Here is a 22302-nt window from a genome sequence, read left to right as displayed (position 1 = left end):
GGGGCAGGACAGGCAGCGTAGGTGGGTGAGGGGTTGTGGGGGGCAGGACAGGCGGCGTAGGTGGGTGAGGGGCGGTGGGGGGCAGGACAGGCGCGTAGGTGGGTGAGGGGCGGTGGGGGGCAGGACAGGCGGCGTAGGTGGGTGAGGGGCGGTGGGGGGCAGGACGGGGGGACAGAAATGTTGCCGGTCTCCAGCATGAGGAGTGTGTGCGGGCTGTGCTCAGATGATGGCGGGAAAGCTGAGCGGATGTGGGAGCCGTGGCCTGGGTGAGGTGGTGCATGTGACCCCGGGTGGTGCTACTGCAGCAGCGAGGGAGCGTGTGCCTGGGCATTCTCAGTCTAGCTGGCCTTCCCGGTTTCTTTTTTCTTTTGTATCTCGAGTTACTAAATCCTACAGGCTTCAAGCAACCAGAGACAATAAAGAAGTTGGTGAAACATTTAAAAGGTGGATTTTCTGTTAATTTTGAGGATACAGCAGTCTGGTCATCTCTCTACTCCCATTTTGCTTTTATACGTAAAACTATAGTTCTCCCAGAAATAGAAACCGTGTTGGAGCAGGGCACGGTGCTGCACACCAGCCACTCACGAGGGTCCCTTGAACCCGGGAGGCCGAGGCTGCAGGGTGCTGTGGTTTTACCACTGCACTCCAGCCTGGGCGACAGAGAAGACTCCATCTCAAAACCAAACCAAACAACAAAAAAGAAACCTTGTTAGGGTTAGACTTGAGTTGTTTTCTCCAGCAGCAAAAGGGGTCAGTGAATGGAAGTGGAAGGGTGCAGAGGGGAGTGAGCAACCGGACCAGGAAGTCTGCGTCTCACGGAGCTGAACTTTCAGCCCTGAGGGACAGCCACTGCCAAGGAGCTTTCCTGTGAATTCTGGAGGCTGCAGCCCAGTGAGGCCGACACGGTCGCCAGCATGTTTCCCAGGCTCATTTCTCGATACTCAGTTTGTGAGCCCCAGGAACTATCTGCTAGGGCAACACAACTAGTGGGCGCGGAGGCCCTGCAGGCATTGGCATAGCTGCAGGCTCTTGACAGATGCAGGTGCATGCAGTTCTGTATGTTGGCTACAACAGAATTATGGTTGAAAAAGAGGCCGGGCGCGGTGGCTCACGCCTGTACTCCCAGCACTTTGGGAGGCCGAGGCAGACGGATCATGAGGTCAGGAGATCGAGACCATCCTGGCTAACACGGTGAAACCCTGTCTCTACTAAAAAAAAAAAAAAATACAAAAATTAGCTGGGCGTGGTGGCGGGCACCTGTAGTCCCAACTACCTGGGAGGCTGAGGCAAGACAATTGCTTGAGGTCAAGAGGTGGAGGTTGCAGTGAGCCGAGATCGTGCCACTGCACTCCAGCCTGGGCAACACAGTGAGACTCCGTCTCAAATAAATAAAATAAATAAATAAATAAAAATATTTTTGTTGACCACAGCAGCTAGAATGTGAAGGTGGAAATATGGGGATACAGCAGTCATAGAGGGGGATTCCAAATCCTAAGCATACAGTGCCCTTGTCACTAGTTGCTCCGACACTACACATGAGGCAGGGGAGGCGCAGACTTTAAGATGGGCCACCTCCAGCTACAAGCAGGGACTTCAGCTGCTATCCACCACAGGGGAGAGTTCCGGCTCGGAGCCGAGCAAACGTGATTGCCTAATAAAATGAACCAAAAAAGCAATACTCTTTGGAGGAATGTAACAGAACCCAGCGTCTGTGCAATGGATTATCCACAATGTCCACGATACAAAAAAATGACTAGACATAAGAAACAGGAAAATGTGACCCATACTCAAAAGGCAAGTAATGGAGATCAATCCTACGTGACCCAGATATTGGAACTGGTAGCTAAGATCCTACAGCAGCAGTTACAACTCTGCTTTAGGATATAAAAATAAAATATATTCTAAACAAATTAACAAATAGGGAATTTTAGCCAATAAATAATAAAAAGAACCAAGGGTAAATTCTAGGGCTGCAAAATACAAGCTCTAAAAAAATAGCTGGAGAGGTTAACAGCAGATTGAAGATAGCTGAAGAAAGTCTGTAGATAAATACAAATTAATGCAAAGGACAGAAAAAAGAAAATAATGAGCAGTAATCACCAATGTGTGTCTACTAGATATGGAAGACCCAACATTTAATTGGAGTCCCAGAAGGAGAAAAAGAGCAAATTTCCCAAATTTGGCAAAACACAAATATAGATCCAAAAAGCCCAGTATAAATAAAATGAAAACACCTAGGAGCATCATTATCACACTGCTGAAACACAAATTCAAAAAGAAAATCATGACAGCAGCCAGAGCGGTAGGAGATGGAGAGACACATGACACGTAAGGGCCCCACAGACAGCCCACAGCTGACTCTTCCAGAAACAGTGGAGGCCCAGACAGGGAAAACATTCAAGTGCTGAAAGGAAAAAAATCTGTCAAATCAGGATTTTTTTTGAATCAGGATCTTGCTCTGTCAGCCAGGCTGGAGTGCAGTGGTGCTATCACAGCTCACTGCAGACTCAACCTCCTGGGCTCAAGCAGTCCTCCCACCTCAGCCTCCCAAGCAGCTAAGACTGCAGGTGCATGCCACCATGCCTTGCTGTTTTTTTCAGAGGTGGGGTCTCACTTGTTGCCCAGGCTGGACTTGAACTCCTGGCCTCAAGAAATCCTCCCACCTTGGCCTCCCAAAGTGCTGAGATTACAGGCATGAGCCACCATGCCTGGCCTCAGGATTCTTTATCTGATGAGAACAACCTTAAAGAATACAGGCAAAATAAATACATTTCAGATTAATGAAAAGTAAGAAAATTCATCATCAGGAGATCTGAACTTGAAGAAATGTTAAAGGGAGCTCAGGCTGAAGAGGAATGATACCGCATGCAAATCTGAATCATTGGGAAGAAGTAAGAACACCAGAAATGGTGCTTTGGGAGGCCGAGGCAGGTGGGTCACCTGAGGTCAGGAGTTCGAGACCAGCCTCACCAACATGGAGAAACTCCGTCTCCCCTAAAAATACAAAATTAGCCAGGCGTGGTGGTGCATGCCTGTAATCCCAGCTACTCGGGAGGCTGAGGCAGGAGAATCACTTGAACCTGGGAGGTGGAGGTGATCTCAGGTGATCTCAGCTCGCTGAGATTACGCCACTGCACTCCAGCCTGGGCAACAAAGAGCGAAACTCCATCTCAAAAAAAAAACAAAAAACACTAGAAATGGTAAATATGTAGGTAAATGTAAAAGACTATTTCTTTCCTTTTAATTTCTTTAAAATACATATGACTGTTGAAAGCAACAATTATAACACTATATTGTGTTTATAATACATGTAAATGTTATACATATGACAAATACAGGTAGGGACATGGGTGGGTAAATGGACCTACCTGCTAACTCTAATGTGGTAAGTATGTTTATGGTAATCTCCAGGGCAAACACTAGAAATACAATGCAAAGAGAGGAGTAGAGATAAAAAGCTGATAGCTAAAATGAGGTTGTAAAAAATATTCAACTAACTTAAAAGATGGCAGGAAAGAAGGTTCAAAGAAGCAATAATAAAACTGGTAGGACAAACCAAACAAAAATGGTAGCCTGAAATCAATCATATTAACTGTAAATGGACAAAACATTCCAATTAAAAGGCAAAGATTATCAGAAATCTAGAAAAACTCAACTATATGCTATTAGCAATATACTTTAAACACAATGACACAGATAGGCAGAAGGTAAAAGGAAGGAAAAAGATACACTATACAACACAGCATAAGACAGCAGGACTAGCTATTAGTGTTAGATTTGGTATACCTCAAGACAGTATTGCCGGAGATCAAGGGGACATTTCACAAAGATAAATTCAGTTTCCCAGCTTACTGCCTCGAGAGTTTTCAGGCCTCAGTGCAGGAAGAGGGTAACAGAGCCAGCAGTCTGCCTATGCTGAGAAGAAAGTTCATAGTTTGAGGAGGCCCAGGTGGCTAGAACTTGTGGGATACAGTACTGGACAGGAGAGAATAGAGAGAGAGCACTTCAGAGTCCTGCAGAGGGTTCTATCCGTGTCTTCATCTGAGTGCTGAATAGTGCATGTATGTGAAGAAAGTAACTGAGGCCAGGGAAAGACCACAGGAAATAATCAGGTGGAACAATCCCCAGAGAGTGATCACACATGGCCAGAAAGTGAGTGATCACATGGCCAGAGAGTGAGTGATCACACATGGCCAGAGAGTGAGTGATCACACATGGCCAGAGAGTGACCACACATGGCCAGAAAGTGAGTGATCACACATGGCCAGAGAGTGAGTGATCACACATGGCCAGAGAGTGAGTGATCACACATGGCCAGAGAGTGAGTGATCACACATGGCCAGAGAGTGAGTGATCACACATGGCAACATGGCCAGAGAGTGAGTGATCACAATGCCAGAAGTGAAAACATGGCAGAAGTGAGTGATCACACATGGCCAGAGAGTGAGTGATCACACATGGCCAGAAGTGAGTGATCACACATGACATGGAGGAGTGATCACACATGGCCAGAGAGTGAGTGATCACACATGGCCAGAGAGTGAGTGATCACACATGGCCAGAGAGTGAGTGATCACACATGGCCAGAGAGTGAGTGATCACACATGGCCAGAGAGGAGTGATCACATGGCCGAGAGTGACCACATGGCCGGGGAGTGATCACACATGGCCGAGAGTGAGTGATCACACATGGCCAGAGAGTGATCACACATGGCCAGAGAGTGAGTGATCACACATGGCCAGAGAGTGACCACTCATGGCTAGGGAGTGATCACACATGGCCGGAGAGTGATCACAGATATCCAGGGAGTGATCACACATGGCCGGGGAGTGATCACACATGGCCAGAGAGTGATCACACATGGCCGGGGAGTGGTCACACATGGCCAGAGAGTGAGTAATCACACATGGCCGGAGAGTGATCACACATGGCCGGAGAGTGAGTGATCACACAAGGCCAGAGAGTGATCACACATGGCCGGAGAGTGAGTCATCACACATGGCCAGGAATTGTTTGCACTCCCAGCAGCCAGAGTGGAAAGACCTCCCAATACAGGAGTCAGTGAGAAGAGCAGAGACCTCACAAGGGTATTGCCTGGATAGTGGGACGAAATTAGCACTAGACTCAAGGCTGTTCTAGACCCCACTAACAAAGCTAAGAAGCAAGCTGCAAGATGATCACATTGTTCCCAAGTAACTTAACCTTGTCCCAGAACAAAGTTCAAAAATATTTAAAAGAACACACACACACACACACACACACACACACACACACACTGAGAGAGAGAGAGAGAAAGGTTGAAAGAGAGAGAGAGACTCCATCACCCAACAACCTAAAACACTCACAACGTCTGGAATCCAATAATAAACGATCAAACATCCAAAGAGACAGAAAATATGAACCATAATAATAAGAATCAATCAACAGAAACAGATCCAGAAATGACACAGATTGAGTTAGGAGACAAGGATGTTAAAACCACTATTATAAATGTGCTTCATATGCTCAAGAAGGTAGAGCTAAGAGTAAGCATAATAGAGACATGAAAGATATGGGGAAAGAAGTGAAAAGTAGAGATAAAAAGCTGATAGCTAAAATGAAATTGTAAAAAATATTCAACCAAGGCCAGGTGCGGTGGCTCACGCCTGTAATCCCAGCACTTTGGGAGGCCGAGGTGGGCAGATCATGAGGTCAGGAGATTGAGACCATCCTGGCTAACACGGTGAAACCCCGTCTCTACTAAAAATACAAAAAATTAGCCGGGCGTGGTGGCGGGCGCCTGTAGTCCCAGCTACTTGGGAGGCTGAGGTAGGAGAATGGCGTGAACCCAGGTGGGAGAGCTTGCAGTGAGCCGAGATTGCGCCACTGCACTCCAGGCTGGGCGACAGAGTGAGACTCCATCTCAAAAAAAAAAAAAAAAAATCAACTAAAAAGAAGGCAGGAAAGAAGGTTCAAAGGAACAATAATAAAAACTGGTAGAAAAAGGTGACTGGTAGAAAACTGACATTAAAAAGATGGATGGGATTAGCATCAGAGTGAGACACTGCAGGAGGAAAGCTGGTAAACTTGAAGCAACGGGAATGGCAAATCCCTAAAATGAAAAATAGAAAAAATCCTTGGGGGAGAAAAGAAGAGCATCAGTTGAGCTAGAGGATGGTACTGTATATACAAGTCATTGGAATTTCAGAAGCAGAGGAAAAAAGGAATAGAAGGGAACTTCGGCTGTGCGCGGTGGCTGATGCCTGTAATCCCAGCACTTTGGGAGGTAGAGGCAGGTGGATCACTTGAGGTCAGGAGTTCAAGACCAGCCTGGCCAACATGGTGAAACCCCATCTCTATAGGCATGCTGACGCACACCTGTAGTCCCAGCTACTCGGGAGGCTGAGGCAGGAGAATCGCTTGAACCCGGGAGGTGGAGCTTGCAGTGAGCCGAGATCGCACCACTGCACCCCAGCCTGGGCAACAGAGCAAGACTCTGTCGCAAAAAAAAAAAAAAAAAAAAAAAAAAAAAAAATAAAAAAAAAAAAAAAAAAAAGGACTTCCTAATAGACTTAAAAATTATTTTAAATAATAATTATATATAAAATTATTATATAATAAATATATAAAAATATAAATAATAAGCCAGGTGTGGTGGCTCACGCCTGTAATCCCAGCACTTTGGGAGGCCGAGCTGGGCAGATCACGAGGTCAGGAGATCGAGACCATCCTGGCTAACATATTGAAATCCCGTCTCTACTGAAACAATACAAAAAATTAGTTGGGCGTGGTGGTGGGCGCCTGTAGTCCCAGCTACTCGGGAGGCTGAGGCGGGAGAATCGCTTGAACCCGGGAGGCGGAGCTTGCAGTGAGCCGAGATCACACCACTGCACTTCAGCCTGTGTGACAGAGTGAGACTCCGTCTCAAAAAAAAAAAAAAAAAAACCCAATAAAATGATGAGAGAAGACTTGAAGGCTTCACAGAAGATGTGTAAATGGATCATAAGCACATGAGAAGGAACTCCACATCACTACTCATCCAGAAAATGTAAATTTAAACCACAGCGAGGTACCATTCACCCTCTAGGACAGCTAGAATTAGAAAGAATGATCAAATGTTGGTGAAGATGAGGAAAAACACTAAAACACTGCAGCTAAGTAAGTTATTAGCTAGTCACTTTAAAGTGACTATATGCTGTCTCTAAAATTAAAAAATAACAAAGCGACTAAAAAATGGAACACCATTTTCTTTTTTTGTAAAAATCCCTGAAAAAGAAATCGTGGTTATTCAGACTTGGGCACATGCAGACATTTCTTCACAAACAAAGTCAGTCTGTGGCTTCCCTGTGACACTGCTAGTAACAGCCAGTAACAGCGTGAGATTGTTACTTTTTGCTACCGACAGATTTTTTTTTTTCTTTTGAGACAGGGTCTCGCTCTGTCACCCAGGCTGGGGTGCAGTGGCGCCATCAGATCTCACTGCAGCCTTAACCTCCTGGGCTCAAGTGATCCTCCCACCTCAGCCTCCCAAGCAGCTGGGACCCCAGGTGTGAGCCTCCATGCCTGGCTAATTTTTTCCTTTTTTGTAGAGATGGGGTTTCACCATGTTGCCCAGGCTGCTCTTGAACTCCTGGGCTCAAGTCATTCTCCTGCCTCAGCCTCCCAAAGTGCTGGGATTACAGGAGTGAGCCACCACGCACAGCCTCAATTTGAGCTCTTAAGCCTTCGTGTCAGGAGCCTTGCGCAGCGGGATGCTGCCAGTGGGCAGCACTCGGGCCTCACCGTCTGGTACTCCTCCTTCCGCGCGTAGTGCTCCACCAGGAAGCCACAGACGTCCCCGATGCGGATGGTGCTGTCCAGGTCTGGTTCCTCCAGGAGCAGCTCACACTGCTTGATGGACTCCTTGGGGTCCTCCGTGTATGTCCTGCCGAGAACAGAAATGAGGCCTGCGCCCCAAGCCCTGAAAACCTACTGCTATCAGAGGCCAGAGGAGACTCTCGGCCTGTAAGAGGAGCTCTCCGGAACGGCAGGAGGAAACTTTCTATGAAGCTAATTCATTCATTAATTCCTTAACTTGTTCATTCATAAATTAACTCATCCATTTAACACTCTTACTGATCACTTGAATGCTGGGTCCTATGCTTGGACTGAAGACCAAAGACTTCGGACCCCTAGTTCCTGCTCTATGGAACTAGAAACCTCTGGGCAAAGTGTGACCCAGAGGGGATTTGGTGCATGTGCACAGGGTGCATGGAGAGGCACACGGCACCCCTTGCCCGAGGCCGCTGGGAAGAACCCTCCAAGCAGAGAGGCTGCCCGCACACAGGCTGCGTGTGTGTCCTGGCATGAGGGTCTGTGGCAGGGCAGGGTGTGTGGCCTGTGAGCTGGGGCGACACCAGGGAGGTGAGCCTGCTGGAACACAACGTGGTCCGGGGCAGGTGACTGGAGCCATGTGGAGCTCAGGCTCCCATGTCAGGAGGGTCCAGGGCCCATCTGGCCACCCACTGACTCGGCCATTCCAGACAGGCGCCTGGCCTGCCCTCTGACCCCTGGCCCGTGGAAGGCTGCCCACCCTGGCCCTCACACGTTGTCTCCCCTCCACCCACGTCCTGTGCTATCCCTGACAACCAGCTGCTATCGATTCTCCTCCGCTCCTGCCCTGTGGCCTCAGCTCAGCAGACATCTGTGAGATGCTGATACCCCAGAATCGACACGTGCAGGCGGACCGTGCCCTTCCAAGGGGCACCGCTTTGTACGACATTGTTCAAAGTACTTCTAGAACTCTTGTTTTGGAAAAGGTGCTCAGATAAGGAAAACGCCTTTGCCAGCTGAGACAGAAGTTGGGCCCTGACGCGCGCAGGCGAATGCCCACCGTGCGGTCCACACAACAGCTCTCTGAAAAGCTGAGTCACCTGCCCATAAGAAAGACGGGGAGGTGTTCAAATAAACTTAGAATCTCGGCCTCTCCTGAAAACCGAGACGATCGGCTGCGTGGGTCTCCTCTCCACAAGCTTGGAGCTGGTGGCAGTTGACCTGTGGAGAGGCATGAGCCCACTGGTCACCATGGTCCCCCCACCCCAGGTCACACAGTGGCGCTCACTCAGGACTCCCCTGCCCGGCCCCTGCACACCTTAAGCAGGTCTATGGCTCCCTAGACACACCCTCTCCTTCTCCAGATCTGCCTCCTCCTCCCACTCCCCCAGCAGGTTTCTCTCTCAGCGTCTCTGTGTTTCCAGAACGCCTTCCCGAGGCTGTGCCCGGGTTCTGAGGGCTCCCAGGAGGAGGTGGGGTGTGTCTTCAGCAGCAGCGCTGTCCTGAGTGAGCTCCCGTCTGCTGTCCTGCCCCTTTGCTGGCTGGGGTTTCTCACGGTCAGCCCCGGCCCTGTAGTCACATCTGCCCCGGCCTGTCCCTACTGGCCCCGGGGGCGCACCTGCGGGCCTGGATGAACCTCTTCACCAGTGCTATCCTGCTCTGCAGCTGTGCCAGCCTGGTCTCCTGGTCCAGGGGGCTCTTGGCCTTGGCCTTGGCCAGGCACTTGTAGGCCTCAGTCAGCGCCCCATGGGCTTTGTCGTAGTTCTGGTATTCATCAATCTCCACCTGTACAGATGAGACCCGTCAAGACCTGCTGGGCTCCACAGCCCTCCCCGGGGCCCCGCTGGCATCCCAGGGAGGGCCTGCACCTGGGCACAAGCGTCATAAAAGCCGGCCAGGAGGTCCAGGGCCTGCCCCTTGGTGTAGAAGCTGATGATGTTCTTCATGATCTCTGGCTCCTTCCGCCAGTCCAGGGACTGCAGGTAGTTAGCAGCCATGATGTAGATTTCCTTCTGCCTGGACACGCTCGCGAAGAACGTGATTTTCTCTGTGTCTCCGGATTTGAGCAGCGCCCTCATGGCCTAGGCAGAGAGACAGCGGGGCTCAGGCAAGCAGGGGCTGGGACCCCGAGCAGGAGCTCTCACAAGAAGAGGGGCTCAGGGCTTCCCAGTAGAGACAGATCTTGGTGGTTGTGCTCTTCCTGGACAGAAAGGCTCAGCCCTAGCTCGGGGTAATCACGAAGGCAAATGGAGATGCATGCAGGGGGCCCGCAGCCTAACTGCCTGTGAGGCAGCCGCGGGCTGGGGCTGGGAGAGGGGCCGGCGCTCACCTTCAGCCTGTTGCCGGCCTGCGTGTACTTCTTGGTGGCCAGGTGGTAGCTGCCCTGGCGCATGCAGCAGTTTGCTATCTGCTCCAGCAGCTCCCGCCGCGACTCCTCAGGCAGGTCCGAGGAGTCCTTGGCCACGGTCATCTTTTCCGCCATCTCCGCGGTGACGCTCATGTTCTGCTCCAGGCACAGCTGCAGGGCTTCTTGATACTGCAAAGGTGCAAAAACGGGACGCGGCTGCCGAGGGGGCCGGGAACCGAGGTGTGCCCCTCATCTGCCACCGCTTCAGAGGAAACCAGGCCCCTCGGCTCAGCGGCGGCCTCTGTCTAGCTGGGGTGGGAATGGAGGGGACAAGGATGTCTCCGCTGCCTCACCGACCTACAGTCATTCACGTTACTTTCTCACACTGTTAACATTCCAGAATGGAAGGAAGGAAACAATAGTCTCAAGTGATATATGCTTAAGAGAATATTATGTTTGGGAGAAAAGGAAACTGGTAATTTTCTTCTATAATTCTGAATTTTTAAAATTAAATTTTTGAAACAGGGTCTCACTCTGTCCCCCAGGCTGGAGTGCAGTGGTGCCATCATGGCAGCCTCCACCTCCCCAGGGTCAGGTGATCTTCCCACCTCAGTTTTTGTATTTTCAGTAGAGACCAAGTTTTGCTATGTTGCCCAGGCTGGTCTTGAACTCCTGGGCTCAAGCAATCCTCCTGCCTTAGCCTCCCAAAGTGCTGGGATTGCAGGCACAAGCCACCGCGCCAGCCTGATTTTCCTAACATTTTAAGAAACATATATTTTTTTTTCTGAGATGGGGTTTCACTCTTATTGCCCAGGCTGGAGTGCAGTGGCGCAATCTCGGCTCACTGCAACCTCCACCTCCCGGGTTCAAGCCATTCTCCTGCCTCAGCCTCCCAAGTAGCTGGGATTACAGGCGCCTGCCACCATGCCCAGCTAATTTTATAATTTTTTTTTAGTAGAGACAGGGTTTCTCCCTGTTGGTCAGGCTGGGCTCAAACTACTGACCTCAGGTGATCCACCCACCTCAGCCTCCCAAAGTGCTGGGATTACAGATGTAAGCCACCACACCCAGCCCTCATTTTAAGAAAAATTTTATATTCTTCACCTGAGAATATGTCTTAGGCCAGGCATGTTGGCTCACGCCTGTAATTCCAGCACTTTGGGAGGCCAAGGTGAGAGGATCACTTGGGCCCAGGAGTTTGAGACCAGCCTGGGCAACATAGCGAGACCCCCATCTCCACAAGAAAAAAAACAGTAATAACCCACAAATATATATGAAGTAATAATACATCTATATATATATTAAAAAAAGAATATGGCTGAGCGCGGTGGCTCACACCTGTAATCCCAGCACTTTGGGAGGCCGAGGCGGGCAGATCACGAGGTCAAGAGATCGAGACTATCCTGGCCAACATGGTGGAACACCGTCTCTACTAAAATACAAAAATTAGCTGGGTGTGGTGGCGGGCACCTGTAGTCCCCACTACTTGGGAGGCTGAAGCAGGAGAATCGCTCGAACCCAGGAAGCAGAGGCTGCAGTGAGCCGAGATCGCGCCACTGCACTCCAGCCTGGTAACAGAGCGAGAGTCCGTCTCAAAAAAAAAAAAAGAAAAAAGAAAAATAGTATGTCTCAGAAGAAAAAGAATTCTGCCTTGGAGGTGTTTCCATCTCAGTACGCTGGGGGCTGCCACACGCTCTCTGCTGCGTAGACGTCCACACTGCTGAGGAAGCCCTGGGGATTCAACCGTCCTGGTGACAGACACGAGGGCCGGTGTCCTTGCTGTGTGAACCCTCTGTGGAGCCTGCCCTGTGCACACACCACTCACACGTGCGTCAGTGTGTCTGTCAGGATGAACTCCCCAGGGAAGGCGAGGCTGGGACAAGGGAGACCTTGTGTTATGATGGGTTCTGCCTGCTGCGTTCCACAGGGCCTGGGTATATCTGCTTCCCATGATAATCCAGTGGGTTTTCTCACCTTTTCACCCTTAGTAGCCCAGTAAAAAATGGCATCTCCGTGAATTTTGATCTGTATTTCTATCGTGAATAAAGCTAAGCATTTTATATTTGGGAACCACCCCTATTTCCATTTGAATAAACTGTTCCTGGCCACTCACAGGGCTCACATCTATAGTCCCAGTGCTTTGGGAGGCTGAGGCAGGAGGACTGCTTGAGCCCAGGAGTTCAAGACCAATCTGAGCAACATAGCAAGACCCTGAGTCTATGAAAAAAAATTTAAAAAATTAGCTGGGGATGGTGGCACACACCTGTATTCCCAGCTACTCAGGAGGAAGGAGGGTTGCTTGAGCCTGGGAAGTTGAGGCTGCAGTGAACCAAGATGGCACCACCACAATGCAGGCTGGGCAACAGAGTGACACCCTGTCTCAAACAAACAAACAAACAAAAAAAGGCTAAGATGGTAAATTTTGTGTTCTATGCATTTTTACCCCCCACCATAGGTGAGTGCAATTCCCTGTGTATGATCAGATGCCCACGTGAAAGATGGCGAGTCTCCACTTGCGGACCTCCTGGGTGTGCCGTACGTGAAACCTAGTGCAGGGGGCACCCACCACAGCCTCCCTCGAGAACTCATAACCAAGCAAGCAGCCATTCCCACGGCCTCTGGGGACAGGGGACCTGAGCCGTGGTGCCTGCGTGCAGCTGAGCCCAGGCCCCGCTGGCCCCGTACCTTCCTGGCAGCCAGCAGCAGCTCCACTGCCCTCTCGTACTGACTGTGCTCGATGAAGAAGTCGGAGCAGCGGGCCAGGAGTGCAGGGTCTGACGTCTCATCCAGGTCCTCTGCTATGAGCTGCAGGGCCGCAAACTGCTGGGTGGCAAAGGCCAGCTCCAGGGCCTTGGAGAAGTGGCCAGCCTGCGGATATGGCGGGCTCTGAGCAGCTGCCCGAGGCCTGGGGGCCCAAGAACGGAGGCCTCGCACAGGCAAGGGCCCCCCGGCCCGCTGCCCTACCCCAGGTCCCCGCCGGTGGCCGGCCCTCACCTTGTGGTACAGCATGACCGCCCTGTCCATCTGCACGCCCTTCTCCTCGTAGTATCGGGCCGTCTCGATCATGTCCTCGGGTGAGCTCAGCAGGGCCAAGTTCAGGAGCTGGTCGTCCAGGCCATTCTCCTGCAGGGAGGGAGGCAGGGCCCTGAAGCGGCTCCCCTGGCTTCCCCGGGTCCGCTGAGATTCTGGAATGTGGCCGGGTGTGAACCCATCCCTTCACTTTGATATGCTGCTCAGCGATCTCTGCGGTTATGGGTTTTAAGGAGCTGATGACTTACTGGGTTTGTCTACAAGGATTTTCCGACGCTCTGGGCTCTATTTCACAGAGCACTGCAAGAAATACCCGACACGGGAGATGCTTTTGGAAGCGAGAGCCCGGGCTGGGACATTTGTGTGGTGCAGAACGCCCACCAGCTGTCTAGGAAGGGTCTGCCGTCTGCAAGGCCATAGGCCGTGAGCAGCCTCACACCCCACTCTGGAGCCTGGGAAACATCTGGGGACAATTCAGTGCTTTGCAAACAATGTCAGATGGAAGTGGCCAGGGGTGGGCAGAGGGGTAGGCGGATGAGGCAGGCGGGGTGAGCAGTGAGTGGCAGACACCAGCCGGACCACATATCACTGACACGATTCTCTCTGTCCACTTTTCTACTTGAAGCTCCCTTCAGGGGACCTCGAGAAGCGCCGGCTCCCCGCCCCGGCCCCGTGGTACCTTGCACAGGCGGATGGCATTCTTGAAGGCCTGTGCCCGGGTGTAGAAGTGCACCGCCTGACCGACCTCCTCCTGACTCTCGTACTCGCGGGCGAGGTGGTAGGCGGCTGCCAGGTTTCCTGTCTCGTTGGCTATTTGCGCAGCCTAGAAAGACAAAGAGCCGAAAGACAAGACACGGTGGCCTTGTGTCCGCCTCGTGTCCACCTGGCTGGCTCCCCTGAGGGGCTCTTACCTTCTGGACATTGCCCTGGAAGCAGTGGATGCGGACCAGGGAGAAGTGGTCCTGGGCCAGCTCGTAGTAGTGCAGCGCGGCGTCCATCTCGCCCTGGCTCTCCAGGTACTGCGCCCACCACTGCCACAGGGTCCTGCGGGCAGCCCCAAGGCCATGGGTTCTCCATCCGAGCCCCGCTCCAACCCAGAACGGCCCCCACCCCGCCCCTGTGCCACCCATAGAGTGTATGTCACCTGACCTGCAAACAGGCCGGGCCAAGAGTGAGGAACCTGGGCTCTGCCCAAAGGGAGGGCCCGGCTCAGGGCCCTGGCATGGCTCTGAGGAGACAGGAGGACGCTGCCCACTCATGCAGGAAGCTCGGGAAGGGAGTCGCCTCAGCAAGCCCTGGGCTCCCTGCAAACCTCCAGGACGGAGTGCGGTCCCACCAGCCCTAGTGGGGACACTCACTTATCCTTCATTTTATTCACGTAGAGCTCCAGGGACGGCAGGTCCTCCGACAGCATCCTGGGCACCTCGAAGCGGTGCGTGTCTGACTTCTCGTAGCTGTGAGAGGAGAAGACAGAGGTCCTCGTTCCCTCCCATCCCAGCCCCACGGGAACGAGGTGGCCTGAGGGGCAGCGTTGGTGAAACGCATCAGAGCGGCGGCCCTCAGGGTGTGGGCTCCCGGCCTGCAGCTCTGCGGAGCCAGAGCACACGCGGCCGGGGGGCAGTGGGGGCTTCCTGCACTGTGGGGGCCTGGGAGGCGGGTCGCCCATCTGCACCCTGGGAACCGGTCTAAGAGCAGCTCCTCCTCTGGAGAGGGTGACATGGGGTTTGTCTGTCCTGAGCTCAGGAGACACCAGACCCATCTGTGCTCGGCAACCGACACCAGCAATGGGACAGACGTCTGCCTCCTGCCTTGAAAGCTGGGTGGCCCAGGATGGAAGGGGCAACCCCACATCTCCAAGACTCCCAGAAGCTTCCTGCCGAGAAGGCTGCCACCGCCCTGAGACAGATGCTTCCTCTGAGAACCTCCCTGGCCACCTCACCACAGCACACACAGAGGCCTCACGAGCCAGGGCCGTTCAGAGAGGCAGGGAAGAGGCCGCGAGGGCCGCACTCACTAACTGAGGGCCCGGCTGCAGTCGGCGCTGGCCTCCAGGTGCCCGGCGTAGCGGTGGTAGGTGCTGCGTAGGTGCACGCGGTCATGGTGCTCGGCTACCTGGAGGGCCTCCTGCCACCGGCCCGCAGCCTGGTAGAACTTGTTCAGGAGGTCATGGCGCTTGCACTTCCTGTACAGCTGCTCGGCATCCTCCTGAGGAATGAGGACGGGCAGGTGTCGTGCAGCCTCCGCAAACCCACGCTTCAAACACACTGTTCCACGCCAGCACACCGGTCACTGCGCCTTCCCACACTGCCAAGCACACTGACACACGGGGCCGCTGCGGGCACAGCGAACGGCACACACCCACGGGGCATCCCTGTCCCACGGCTGGAGAGTGAGATGCACCACCAAGGGGTAGCCCCACCTCCCACAGCCCCCCCAGAAGTCCCGTGCTTAGCCCTGCTGACCTGGGGGTCTCTCGGGCGCTCTGTTCAAGGTCCACACACCTGACAGGCACACACCCTGGAGAGCCGGCGGTCGCCTAGCCTCCACCGGCCTCACCTGCACCGCCACTGTCTGCCCAGCTCTCTTGGGCCATGCCTCTCGGCTCTGCCCACATCAGTGCAGGCTCAGGCCGGTGGGCGTGCCTCCTCCTTCCCCAGGGGGCTGTGGCTGTGGCAGGCGTGGTGCCTTCCCGCCCACCCCACGGTGGGCGCCCCTCACCAGCATGCCCAGCTGTGTGGCCAGCACGGCCACGCGGGCCTCTAGCTCCGGCTCCTGCTCCGCCTCACGCAGCGCTCGGGCCCCGCGGGCATGGCCCATGTTCCCCAGGCACACCTTGGCCACGTCCAGTCGCTGGGTCTTCACGCACATGCGCGCCATGTTCTCCCAGACGGCCTTGCTGCGGGCAGACGGGGGTCTGTGAGGCTCCTGCCCAGCACCTCAGGGCCCCCTGGCCCTACGGCCTCTTCTCCTGGGTCAAGTAGTCATCAGGCACAGCTGCCAAAGGGGCATGAGGCGGGGCCTTCACCTATCAGCTCCGTCCCTGGGCAAGACTGCAGGCCATGCAGAGAGGTGCCCGAGTCCCACGGCCTTCCCAACCCCCAAGAGGCAGGCGCCGGGTCCCATTAAAAGAAGGACCTATTATGCAGGTCACCAAGCTCCTCCTCCTTTTCCCCTGCTCTAAGCGGCTGTCTGCTCAGGAAATGTGGGATTCCTGTGTTGCTTGCACACACAGGACCTGCTCTGAGACAGAGCCTCCTGCCCTCGCCTGAGCCTGGGATTGCAGGGCCCCAGTAAACCAGCCCTGCACAGCAGGGGCCCTCACCCGACAGTCTGGCAGCCAAAGGGCGGAGCCTGGGGCATGGGGTACAGGGCCCAGACCCTGACTCAGCCCTGGAACCTGGAGCCAGGCCTGCCTCCCCAGGAGAGGGTGACCCAGCCCATGCAGGGTTCTGCAGAGCCCTGGAGGTCTGCTGAGCAGAGGTCCCTGGAGGCAGGCCTGCAGACGGGCTGACCAGTGGGACACAGGGGACAGCACCTTCCACCCCAGCCCTGTGCCCCACTCTTGGGCAGTGAGTTTTGTGTGTGCAAAGGAACAGGGTGCCAAGTGGGCAGAACTGCGTCAGGGCACAGGTGCAGGGATGGTGGAAGTCACACTGCCTTAGGGTGCTTTTGTTGTGTAAGACAGGGTCTCCCTCTGTTGCCCAGGCTGGAGTGCAGTGACACAATCACAGCTCATTCCAGCCTCAACCTCCTGAGTTCAAGCGATCCTCCCACCTCAGCCTCCTGAATAGCTGGGACCACAGGTGTGTGCTACCACGCCCAGCTAAGTTTTTGTATTTTTTGTAGAGACAGGGTTTCGCCATGTTACCGAGGCTGGTCTCGAACTTCTGAGCTCAAGTGATCCACCTGCCTTGGCCTCCCACACTGCTGGGATGACAGGCATGAGCCACCGCGCCCGGCCCCCCGCCTCTCCGTGAGGTTTCCTGCATTCTTCCCCTGCTGGCGCTGATCCAGGCAGGACCAGAAATGACTGAGGCTTTGGTTTGTGTCAGCTCCAGGGTAGGCAAAGGCTGCTGACAGTCACCCTGGGGACATGACGCTGCATGAGAACCGTGTGTCCGCATGCGGCGGGGGGCACTCAGCCAGGCCTCCTGGTGGGGCTGGGCAGGAGGTGGGTCCAAGGCCATCCAGGGAGACCCCACCGCAGGGGCCTTGGGGCAGGGCTGGCCTGCGGCTTCAGCCCTGATGTGGGCTCAGGGCCTCAGACAAAGGCCCCATTCCAAGCCACAGCTCAGTGTGGTCACTGAGCAGGGACAGGCAGAGGACGCACCGGTCACTTCCTGAATCTCTCTCCTCTGCCACACGTGCCTCCCCTACAAGCCCCCCCAAAGCCACACACACACATATGCACACACACACGCACACACATCCACGCATACATGCGCACACATGCACACAGACACATGCACACACGGATGCACACATGCGCACCCACACACATGCATGCACACATCCACATGCATGCACACGCACACACACGGATGCACACACATGCACATACACACACGCACACACGCAGGCACACACGCACAGGCACACACACGCACGCACACACTCCCACAAGCACAGGCAGCACACCCCGCAAGTGGCCTTGGAGCACCCCACCTAGGCCCACCCTCGCATTCCAGCTGCTCCCTGCAGGTAAGCCTCAGCCCAGCCCACAGTCTTGGCAGGGCAGCAGCCCTGCAACCTCCCTGCTGGTACAGCCACAGGCCGCTCTGAGGACTGGAGGGACCAGCCACCCACAGAGCCCCGAGCCCGCTGTCCTGATGAGTGAGAGGAGCTGGGGTGCGTGCAGCTGGGCATTTTCCTAGCGGCCCTGCCCGTGAGGAGAAGGGCCTCGGGAGGACAGCCAGGGAGCCCAGTCCCACCATGGTGCCTCTGTCTCCGGGAGGTGTGGGCTACCCACATCTCAGGTTCCCCAGCTCCCACAGAATCACAGGGCAGATGGCTCCCAGACGGCAGCCCCGGGCAAGCTTGGCGCACTTGCGTCTGAGTCTGGGGGCTGGAGGCAGGTTCCTGGGACGGGCCCTGTGGTGGTGTCTGTGGCTGCAACGCAGCATACCCAGGTGCCCACTCCTGAAAGCCAGCAGGTACTTTGTGCCTGGTTTTACATGTACTTGGGTGAATACCATGGACGCGTTCCACCACCCAGAGACGCAGGGCAGGGAGGTGCGTGTGTCTTAGCAGCAACTGGTCCAGGCAGCCCCTGCTCGTAGGTTTATGCGGCAACACGTGCCAGCCCAGCCCAGGGCCCCTGCCACGTGGCATAGTCATGCCTGGAGCTAGGACAGGGTGTGTCCAAACCCACGGGCCAGGCCCTTGTGGGGGGGCCAAGCGTCCAGGGGGCCGGGAAGTGAGCCTGCTTCCCTGCCACTGCCATCGCATGCGTGTCCTCTGATGGCCTCACATGGGGCTCCTCACAGCACCTGGGTGCCACCCACTGGCAGCTTCCTGGATGCTCAGTCGGCGCTGCGGTGAAGGTGACGCCGGGTGCATGGGACCCCAGGGAGGTGCCACAGGCAGCAGCGTCCTGATTCATGCTCCTCAGTCTTTTGGCTTTGGAACTCCTGCCACCAACTCAGCACAGGGAGACGCCTGAGCACCCGGCCCACCAGTCCCTCAGGCTGTGCTGCCCTCGGTCCTCTAAAGCTCCAGGCAGGAAGTCACACCTTCATACCGAAACATCTAACAGCAGAAAACCAAGGCTTGTCTTTCTCCTCTATCCTGAGGTCCTGGGTAAATCCACGTGGAAGGACCCATGGGTGTAAAACTAGTTTATAAACCGCTTAGACACAGCTGCCCCGTGCTGAGACACACCTCAAGACTGGGGGTCCAGGGCTCCCTAAAACGCTGCTGGGCCTCATCCGTCAGCTAATGATGCACGTGGAGTGCAGTGCAGGGGTCACATCTGAATCTCAAAAGAAACATTGTGTCCTCACTGCACAGCTTCCAGTCAATTCTACAGATCGGATGGAAGGGATGCCACGGCTCCTCACAGACGTCTCACTTCTCTAACATCCGGGTGGTGGCGGCGCTGGGGCCTCAGTGTGTGAGGCGGGATGGCCACTTCATAAACAGCACGTTGTGAGACACGCGGTCTTTTTTATTTTCCTGTACGAAAAGATTTCACGACTGGAATCTTTTTTTTTTTTGAGACGGTGTCTTGCCCTGTCACCAGACTGGAGTGTGGTGGCGTGATCTCGGCTCACTGCAAGCTCTGCCTCCCGAGCGATTCTCCTGCCTCAGCCTCCCGAGTAGCTGGGACTACAGGCATGCACCACCACACCCAGCTAGTTTTTGTATTTGTAGTAGAGATGAGGTCTCATCATGTTGGCCAGGATGGTCTCGATCTCTTGACCTTGTGATCTGCTCGCCTGGGTCTCCCAAAGTGCTTGGATTACAGGTGTGAGCCACCGCGCCCGGCCCACGACTGGAATCTTTAAAAAATCTCCTGCTTGTGCGCACCCTCTCCCGAGGCCCAGATGTGGGGCTGGACAGGGCTGGGACCTGCCTCTACCTGCCAGGCATGGCTCCTTTCCCCTCCCTTGTCCTGAAAACAACTGGTTCCTTCTGTCCACATCCAATCGCGGTGGAAAATCACAAACAAGCACAGGAACCTGGCAGCTGACTTGGGTCCCAGCCGGGCTCCCCTGTGCTCTAAACGCCCCGTCTCTCCCACATGGAGGCCGCCCGTGGGGAGTGGGAGAGAGCCCGCAGGTCGGCCTTGGTTTTGCTCCGGCTCCTGGGGCCCATGTGTGACCGAGGACCCAGCCAGCACACCGTCAGATGCCCGCACTTCCATGTGCCCTGTCTTGGGCATTAAGTCTGCACCATGCGGGGCTTGGAGAAGCGTGTGCTGGATGTGCAGCCGCCAGTGGAAGCTGGACACGCCCTCCCACAGGCCCCTACCTGCCAGGCCAAGGCTGCTGGGAGAACCCATGGGAAGGGCGGTCACAGACCCTCCAGAGGCGTCCAGACCCAGGTACTCTCCGCAAGCTCCTTCCACAGCCAGCCTCCTGCTCTGGCCACCAGCAAGGTACCAGCCCCGCGTGATTCCTGCGTCCTCTCCACGACGGCCGGCCAGGGCTCTCGGGACAGCCTCGACTCCAGTGTGGGGTTCTGGGGTTTGTGCATCGGACATAAATTCCAAGAAGTAAACACCCTCTTAGTTCCCATCCAAGTCTTGAGAATTTCCTGTTGTCCCGGCCGGTCTGTGGAGTCACCCACATCTGCACTTCATCAGCCCCGCCAGGCACTGGGACGAGAAGCAGATGGGCGGCAGGGGACGCAGCCTTCAAAGGTCCTGCAGAAGCTCTGCCGAGACCCCTCTGTGTCAGGACGAGGGCGGCTGGCGAACAGCGGCTTGACGATTGCGCTTGGAATCTTTAAAAAATCTCCCTCCGTGTCCCTGTTCTGTGCCAGGGCTTCCGCTCTGTTGGGTATATGGGAGCTGCAGACACACATGTGGGAGGGGGCAGTGGGGCTCCACTGCGACCAAGACCCCAAGCAACAGGGAGAGCAGGAGGGCGTGACGGGCTGTGGGGGAAGCCCACGGCCCAGCTGTGAGTCTGCTTAGTGGGAGTCGCCCCCGAGAGCCACAGATCCTCCCAGGAGGGTCGCTCTTAACTTAAATGCTGCCCCCAGGCCTCCCGCCCTCCTGCGCCCAGCCTCTCATAGCGCGCAGGGTTAGAAGTGCGTGACAGCTGAGGGCACAGGGACCTGGAGCACCCCAGAAGTGCCAGGAGGGCGGGGGCCAATGCTGGCCTCTGCGAACCAGGACCTCTGGGGGTGCTGCCGCCGCTGTGTGGGAGTCTGGCCGTGGCCTCCTCCCCACTCAACCTGAGGAAGGGACCAGAGGGGGCCGCTGAGACAATCAGATGTGTCCTCTGGGCTCTGAAACCCAGCACTGGCTTTTTGTTGGAAGTAAGCCATTTGAAGACTCCGGAAAGATAAATGGTTTAGTTAATTAAAGAGGAAATAAATTCTTCCCGCACGGAAACTTTTGGGAAACTTCCCTTTCAAGGCGCCCTTCTGCACTGTGTGCTTAAGAACACTGAGTGTTTGAGACACTGCACCCCCATCTACCTCCGAGGAGCAGGGCATAGGCAGAAAGGGTTGGGGACATCCCCCCAGGGCCTTCCGAGCCACCCGGGAGAGTGGGGGCCAGCAGCACCACTGTGCCCCGCACGCCCCGTCAGGTTCCGGGGGCCGAGAACAGAAACAGAAACAGCAACTTTTCCCTGGGCACAAGCCAAGGAAAAGGGGAAAGGAGAAACCTGACGGACACATCTGCGACAAACCCCCAGGGAAAATCCCCCACAGGCAACGTCCCTCAGTAAGCCAGTGGAGAAACGCTTCTCAGGACCCAGCACGCACCACGGGCTGGTGAGGACGGAGCTGCTGCCTTTCTGGAACAGACACGGGGCGTGTGTGGGGAACCTTGCTTCACCTGTGGATATACAGAGCCACACGCCAATGTGTGAATGGAGACTGGTCCCAGGAAATGGCAGCTCTCGGGACCGCCCTACGCCAGGGCCCCACGCACGGGCAGTGCATGGACAGGAAACGGTCAAAGCTCTGCTGTTACCATGGGCTGGGAACAGGACTCTCTGTCCCAGCAGTGTCTTGGGCGTGTGCCCATGAACGGTTTGCACGGATGTGGGACACCTGCATTCACAAAGCTTTGGAGCCCAGGTGGGGTGGGAATCCCATGTTGCGTTTGGGGTCTCTGGAGATGGGACACAGTATGAGACCCTCGCGTGGTGTCTGCCCAGCGGGGCAGAATAATTCTGAGCAGAATAGACGAAGACGCTTCCGAGCTCCCTGGCAGCATAAGCTCTGCCTGACAGCCTGACCACTCACAAGGTGACCTGCCTAGTCCTGTTCCCAGCTGTGGGGGGTGACCGTTCCCATCAATAGCAGAGGTGGCCCAGGCCCCACATGACATTTGCTCTGTCCCAGGCCCCACTGAGAGCCCCACCCAGCACATCCAGAATCCTACCCTTCTTGCCACCTAAGAATGACCTGGCCCCAAGGTCCTCCAAGTACAGGTCCCTGGCCCCACAGGTCT

At 55.0% G+C, this 22302-nt stretch overlaps 1 protein-coding gene across 2 annotated transcripts in view; it reads right to left on the bottom strand.

The window, feature by feature from the left end:
* Positions 1-22302, bottom strand: part of IFT140 (intraflagellar transport 140) — a 99239-nt gene that overhangs the window by 1735 nt on the left and 75202 nt on the right. For both annotated transcript variants that reach the window (XM_030797797.1, XM_030797798.1), the window contains 11 exons: positions 15888-16065; positions 15184-15374; positions 14528-14623; positions 14081-14213; positions 13849-13992; positions 13134-13262; positions 12825-13007; positions 10122-10328; positions 9661-9873; positions 9411-9577; positions 7763-7904 (listed from right to left, as the gene is read on the bottom strand). In XM_030797797.1, coding sequence (XP_030653657.1) covers positions 7763-7904; positions 9411-9577; positions 9661-9873; positions 10122-10328; positions 12825-13007; positions 13134-13262; positions 13849-13992; positions 14081-14213; positions 14528-14623; positions 15184-15374; positions 15888-16065 — 1783 coding nt within the window. The remainder of the gene's footprint in view (positions 1-7762; positions 7905-9410; positions 9578-9660; positions 9874-10121; positions 10329-12824; positions 13008-13133; positions 13263-13848; positions 13993-14080; positions 14214-14527; positions 14624-15183; positions 15375-15887; positions 16066-22302) is intronic.

This window comes from Nomascus leucogenys, chromosome 18, assembly GCF_006542625.1.
Source record: "Nomascus leucogenys isolate Asia chromosome 18, Asia_NLE_v1, whole genome shotgun sequence".
NCBI classification, from domain to species: Eukaryota; Metazoa; Chordata; class Mammalia; order Primates; family Hylobatidae; genus Nomascus; species Nomascus leucogenys.
Note: the sequence above shows the minus strand (reverse complement) of the source record. Positions and strands in the feature narration are given on the sequence as shown.